This window comes from Hyperolius riggenbachi, unplaced genomic scaffold, assembly GCF_040937935.1.
Source record: "Hyperolius riggenbachi isolate aHypRig1 unplaced genomic scaffold, aHypRig1.pri scaffold_134, whole genome shotgun sequence".
NCBI classification, from domain to species: Eukaryota; Metazoa; Chordata; class Amphibia; order Anura; family Hyperoliidae; genus Hyperolius; species Hyperolius riggenbachi.
Genome location: NW_027152350.1, coordinates 259,583 through 266,570, shown reverse-complemented (window position 1 = coordinate 266,570; position 6,988 = coordinate 259,583). Strand labels below are relative to the sequence as shown.

Below are 6,988 nucleotides of genomic sequence, written 5' to 3'. Positions count from 1 at the left end.
TCCCCAAAATATAGGTAGGCAGAGAATGCCCCCACCTTTCATAGGTAGCTGTTATAGGTAGCCAGAGAGCCCTCCCCACCAATCCCAGAGCAGTAAGCCAGAGAGTGCTCCCCCCCCCTCCCCCAGTATAGGTAGTAATGAAGTGAGTCCCCTTCCCATTCAGTGTAGGGTTCCAGAGACCTCCATCCCCTATGCAGAGGGTGCAGTGGAACCTGTAGATCACTCACACCCTGTAGACCCCCCCCCCCCACAAGCTGAGCTACCCACTACCACCACTTCCTATCCATTGTCAACCAGGGACCATACAGCAGGACCATGAGTGTCACCAAGACTGGCAGTAAAAGATAATTCCATCCCTTCTCTAATTCATAAAAAACTGCAAAGTATATGGCTCTAAGCCAACAGAGTTGCTCCGTCTACCCACTTTCATCAGCTTTCCCAAAGATGTCTCAACAATGGATCCCATTCTGTCCAACACTGTCACAATTGTTTTATAGACTGAGATGCCTCCTATTTCACCATAAGCTAAAAATGATGAGGTCACAACTAAGACTACACAGCATAATGATGTTGGAGGTCCATCACGTCACAGCAGCAGACAAGCCATGACTTGCTCTGAAGGTCTAAACCGAGTGAAAGAGGACTATTCATGAATTTCTATAAAAATTGACTTAGGAGAATCACAAGGTATTTTTGCTATCGTCATAAAGTGCTAAGAAGTTACCAACAGGTTCTCATGAAATAGATAGCGTCCGGTTTATAGGATACTAAACACGTTGCGTGATGCTTGGCCAGCACTGCATTAGCCCAGTCATACCTGAAGAACTTCATCCATGAAGCTGTCCCAAAAAAAAACCATGTTTGAAGAGGCATAAGCGGGTTATCAACCACCGAGGAACATCGTGGGAACATACAGCTTAACAATGGATGACCATCGATGGGTGGTGGGTTTTGTGATTGTGCAGAGAAGCATGGCTGGAGATTGTCAATGCTAGACTGAGTCTCTGTCTTCTACATTTCTGAGTTTATTGAATTTGCTGCAAAAATGCCTCTTAAACGCCATTTAGGCTGGCTGAATGTCTGAGCATGGTGCAAAGTATACGGAAAGAACATGAAGTTGTTAACTTGTTACTCCTTTTACAACCTGACTTCACTGTAAACTGAAAAATATATCACAATGCATGATGAGTATATTTGGATCATTCGTCATGAGCTGGAAACTTTGTGACCTGCAAAGGTGAAATAGCACGGGCAAGGTAAAAATTCTGAGCCAGCAGACATTATCAAATCCCAAAGCAAGAATATGGTCATTTTTGGCATTGTCCAATTCAAATAATGACAGGGAGTTTCTAAGAGAGAGGAATAGGTAAAAAGAAGAGGGAAGGATGACACTGAGTGGAACTCAGAGTTGACCGAAGTCCAATAAAAGAACTGTGGCTTTCAGTGAAGTTGAAAATATGCCACAGAGGTGTGGCCATAGATGTGGTCAGGAGGTCACAGGAGCTAGAGCAGAGGTTGGCGTAGTGGATAGCACTCTTGCCTTGCAGTGCTGGGTACCCGGTTCAAATCCCAGCCAGGGCACTACCGGCAGAGTTTGTATGTTCTCCCCGTGTCTGTTTGGTTTTCCTCCAGGCACTCTGGTTTACTCCCACATCCCTAAAACATACAGATACGTTAATTTGCTTCCCCCTAATAGATATGACTATTGTAGGGATTAGATTGTAGGCTCCTCTGAGGGACAGTTAGTGAAATTGCCATACTCTGTACAGCACTGTGGAAGAAGTCGGCAACATATAAATACTAAATAATAATAAAACCTGTTGTGATCATCATGCAATCACAACACTTAGTAGGCAGTGGTCTGACTTGATCTGATGGCCATCAAAGTAGACCAGGAGCTACAGAGCAGATCAGCAGATAAAGGCCTCAATTCACTAAGATTATCTCCTGTCTTTAATAACTCTTCTAGAGTTGTTACCATGGTGATAAGGCATGTAGTATTCAGGAAACATTTTACCTCAGGCAAACCTAAAGTTAACTCTTCTGTCTTTAAGTTAACTCTCCAGTCCTTAAAATAACTCCAGAGTTAAAGACAGGCTGTTAATTAACTGCATATGAAAATAACTACAGAGGAGGTAAATTAACTACAGAGGAGGTAACTTAACTACAGAGGGGGTAAATTAACTACAGAGGAGGTAACTTAAGGAATGAAGAGATAAGATAACTCTCTCACTGTGTGGAGGTAAGTTTTCTCTTGCCTTATTATCTCCAGCATGATCTTAGTGAATTGAGGCCATTGACTGGAAATCATACTAAGGAAAACAGACCCTACATTGATAATTTAGGAAGGAGATCGGATTGGAAGGTTTTAAAAAGTATTGACTTCTAGCATAGTGACTCATTTTGAACTCATTTCGTATACCAAAGTATTCCAGATACTCTCCCAGGTCAATATTCTACAGTTGGAGCCACTTTTTGGGGATTAGACGGAATGTTATTAAATTTGATCCTTTTCAGGTATGTAACAATTGCACAATGTAGGGATACTGATATTTACAAAATAGGTGAAATGTTTGTAAAATCATTGAAGTCTGAAAGAAAATGGGCATAAAGATACATACTCTACATCAGGTACGTCAAACCAGTCCTATGAGGGCCGAGATCCTGACACATTTTTGATACAGCTGTAATGAATTGATGGGTCTGAATGAGGAAAGGTGTGGTCCATCAGGTAGAACACATTCCTCTCTTTCTCAGTCCATCCTAAACACTGACATGGATCTGGCCCTCCAGGCCTGGAGTTCGACGACATGTGCTCTACATAATCTAAGAGGACATTTTGGACTTCCACAATTCTGTGAAAGACCTCTTTGGAAGAATTGACAAGATAATTCATGAGGGTCAGGAGATCAAGACCAAAACCTGTTAGATTAACCATTCTAAAGGATAAAGATATTTCAGATTCACGTGTGCACTTATGCAGTGTAGAATGTTGAGAAAACAGAACCCAATCAATTTTTGCAGTACATAATAGAGACCTATAGTCCTGTTATTTTTTCAGGCAGGCCCCTATTATGAATGCAAAGGCAGTAATATTAGCATCAATGCATCGCAGTGCAAAAAATCATAAGCATGATAAAATTGCAAAATGATTGAAAAGAAACTGTAAACAAACTCAAGTACTAAGAAAATTCCAGGAGGGAAATATTGTGGAACCTAGGAGGGATTAGGGAGAACTAGAGACCCAGGAGGCTACACGGGATAATGTGTTGGAGGAACACAAGAACATAGAGGAACCTTGAAGAGTCCTAGGATAACTGAAGCTCCTACTAGAATCATGGGAGAATTTGGAAACGTAGATAAGTTGGGTGCCTAGAAAGTTAGATGGGCTCACAAACTGTAGGAGACACAGGAAAACTGAATATCCTAAAGAGTCAGGAGAATTTTCTACCTTGGGGTGACACAAAAGGTTTGCAATGAGGGCTTAACACTGGAGGCAATATGAAAAACTCAAGGCAGTCACAGAAAATGTTAGTGGGGAACTCTATGCCTAGTCAACACTGACTCCATCTTGGGTACTTCCTTAGTCACACATATACATCTTGGCACATTCTCAAACAGGATTATTGGACCTCAGAGTCTCTGTTATTTGAAAGGTGGTGATATGCTGAGGAGTAGGACACACTTTTTACTAAAAGTTCCACTTATTTAGGATGAACCACTGATAAGGTTACAAGACAGACCTGCTGGTCCCAGATCCAGCCGACCTTCTCAGTGACCAGCGAAAGATTCTGAGTTTATTTTCCTTTCTTGATTATAAAGCTATGCTGGATGAGTAAGGCATGGTAACATCCAATCCACGAGAACAGCCTCAGGTCTGGTTTTTAACAACAATGCCAGACTTGGACATGTGCTTTGGCCAGGTCACAGCTATTAAGCGTGATGGACCCTAAAAAAGTGTATTATCTACCTGGTAGAAGCAAACACAACAAACTACAGTTTTTGTTTCCCTTAGATTCCTCTTGCCCATAAACTGTATGGTTTAAAAGATGTTTGGCCTTTACATTGGTCCCTAGGAATAGTCATCCCTTTGTCGGGGAAACTCATTACATGTTTGATGGGAGTTTTGGTTTAGCAATGTCTAACTCAGGGCTAAAGGCTACTGATCCCTTCCGAGATGGTCCTGGTGCTCGGGCTGTGGACACAGGAGATTGTGGAGTGACGGAACCACTAACTGAAGGTCCTGACAAGGCGGGGGGCTCTGAAGGCACCGGCTGTGTGTAAGATGATGATGTGGGTGGTTTTACAAGTGTTATAGATACTGAAGGTGAGGATTTATTACTAAGGGAATCAGGAGAGTCAGAGGCTTGTGGAGAGGCTTCACTTTCCTGCTGCTGTGCTTTGTTAGGCAGTGAAGGCTGAGAGGCAGATAGGAGACGAACATCCTGTGACAGTCTCCGTATGGGCAGTCCTTGTATACTCCTGTACTTGACCAACTGCTGGGGAGAGCTGGCTGCTTGCTGCATGAGCAGAGAAATATGAGAGCCACTTGCTCTGGACAGACTATAGTGCAGAGTTCTGCCAGAAAGAGGTCCCACAGCTGGTTGAGAGCTTGCATGCCCCATTGCCTGCTGCAAGACAGAGGTGGAGGCTGAAGTCCCTCGAGAGCGGGATAGTTGCACTTGTGAAGTCATTACTGGTTTTGCCAACGAAGAAGGCTCCACTCTTTGTATCTGGCTTAGCCGCAAGGGAGGAACGGCAACACCCTGCTTCTGGAGGCAACTTGGAGAAGATGGGGAGATGCCAACTGGAGTCTGCAGATGGGACTGTGCACCAGAAGGAGAACTTGCAGAAGATAGTCGAGACACACCAATATTGGGCTGAGACCTACGTGCTTGCCGGCTCGCAAAGGCTGTCTCGGGTAGGGATGATGGTGGTAGGAAGACATGGGAGTGAAGATTCTGCTGATGAGTGAGAGCGATGGCCACATTGGTGGTGGCTGCAGCAGTCTGTAAAGGTGCATGAACAAGGGGCTCCCAGATGAGAGTCTTATTGTGACTAGGATCCCGCATGGTCCCCAGTGCCTGCAAATCCTGAATGTTATGCGCCATGTCCCGATCATGTTTCACAATCTGCTGAATGATCTCATTGTTCACCGAGCCTGTGCTGTTTTCTGCCCGTTTACGAAGAAGGATGGAGTTCTTCTTACCTGGGGAGGAGACGGACACAAGGAGAGGAACATGATGTTCAGGGGGTGGCAAGGGTGGGTGGACAATACATCAAAGGATGGAGCACAGGAGAAGAGGTATTAGATGGACAACATAGATGATGGAGCAAGAAAGAAGCTGAACAATGCAGACGGCATCAGGACATAAACAGAATAAAAGGGAAATCAGAAGAACCTTAACATGAATGACAAAAACTAGCAGAAATTGAGGAGAAAATAAGAATCAGAAGGTTCAGAATGAATCAGAACTCCAGGTCTAATTTCCCCTCATGCGCAATTAGTGGTTGCCTGGTTTCGGCAACCCACACTTGTGAGTATAAACTTGCTACTATTATCATCTCTATTGTTATCATCAATAATACACTATAGGGGGCTCTCGATTGTCCTTTTTCATTGTTTTACATATATTCAGGGAAAGTTAGCTCTGCATTAAAGCCATTAAAAAATATTTTTGGATAGAGTAGAACGAGCTTATAAAACCTTTTAGGCTTCTGTGTCTCCAGGTGGAATATTTACCCTCAATTACTGACCTTGGGACATCCTAGATTCCAGCATGAAATCTACTGGGAATTATCCTGCTGCTACTCCCTGCCAGGCTGAAATGCCCCTCCTTCCCCCACTCCACCCCCTCCCCGTGGCCATGCTCAGTGTTTTAAAGTCTCACTTCTCCACCGTCACCTAGAGGGCTGGTACTGTGTGACTTGGCACATGTTGTGACGTCACATGTGCCACTGTCACGTGGTACAGGCGCCTGTGGTGACGGCACACACTGGAGGACCCAGGAGTTGTGCCGGCAGAGAAGAGAGACTTTAAAACCCAGAGCGTGGAGGGTATCTCAGTTGTTGTGGAGAGGTTGATTGGGCCGCAATATCGAGTTATGCATGGTCACCCTTACTCTCACCTGTGGAATGGGTCATAGGCAAACTACAGTCAGGAAGGACATATCTGCAACCTTTAATAGTGGAAACACTAGGCTATATCTATCGAAACCAGTGCAAGGAAAACTGGAGCAGTACTGGTGCAAAAACGGTCCACCTCTCACCAGTTTGCACCACATTTCCTCCAATTCTCCTTGCACTGTTTTTCATAAATTGGCTATACAGTGTTGCAGGATTACTACTATTTGGCAGGTAACTGATAATTGCCTCCCCGTGTAGCTAGCATTTTTGTTGGAGTTCTGTTTCATATTTGGGAGGAATATTCATTTGAGGCTAGAGGTGCGTACACACGCACTACTGTACGGAATGACGGGCAGGCTTTCTGCTGACAGTAGAGCGTGTGTACAGTCTGTCGGCGGACTGATAAGGCTGTTTCTGAACGATTCGCAATACTTCACTAGCGGCTGCTACTATGTCAATTAATATGTTAATTGTCATCAGTGAAGCTTAATGAATCATGAATAATAAATTGTTACCAGTGCAGCTTAATGAGTCAAGCCCTATGTCCTTGAGTCCCATTCTTCAGCCAGGGTGTGGAGGTTGATGTCAAAGTTGTGTCTATGAGGGGTAATGGGATAGGTAAGTGGTGTAAAGGAAATTAAAAAGTGGTGGGGGTAAAAGATGTTGGATAAGTGGTGAGTATGAAGAGATGAGGGGTAAAAGTTGAGTGTGGATGATAAGGAATAAGAGTTGACTATGAGGGATGAGAAATAAGACAAGATTGTGGGAGATGAGAGGTAAGCAGACAGTGTGGATGATGATGGCAAAGCATTGATTTTGGAAGATAATGGGAAAGCAACAAGTGTGAAGGATGCTGGGAATA

General features: G+C 44.0%; 1 protein-coding gene across 1 annotated transcript in view; it reads right to left on the bottom strand.

Annotated features, from left to right (window-relative positions):
- Positions 1 to 258: 258 nt before the first annotated feature.
- Positions 259 to 6,988, bottom strand: part of LOC137543636 (potassium/sodium hyperpolarization-activated cyclic nucleotide-gated channel 3-like) — a 72,891-nt gene continuing 66,161 nt past the window's right edge. Inside the window, exon 8 of the mRNA XM_068264759.1 lies at positions 259 to 5,209. Within this exon, the coding sequence (XP_068120860.1) occupies positions 4,107 to 5,209 (1,103 nt within the window). The 3' untranslated portion in view covers positions 259 to 4,106. The remainder of the gene's footprint in view (positions 5,210 to 6,988) is intronic.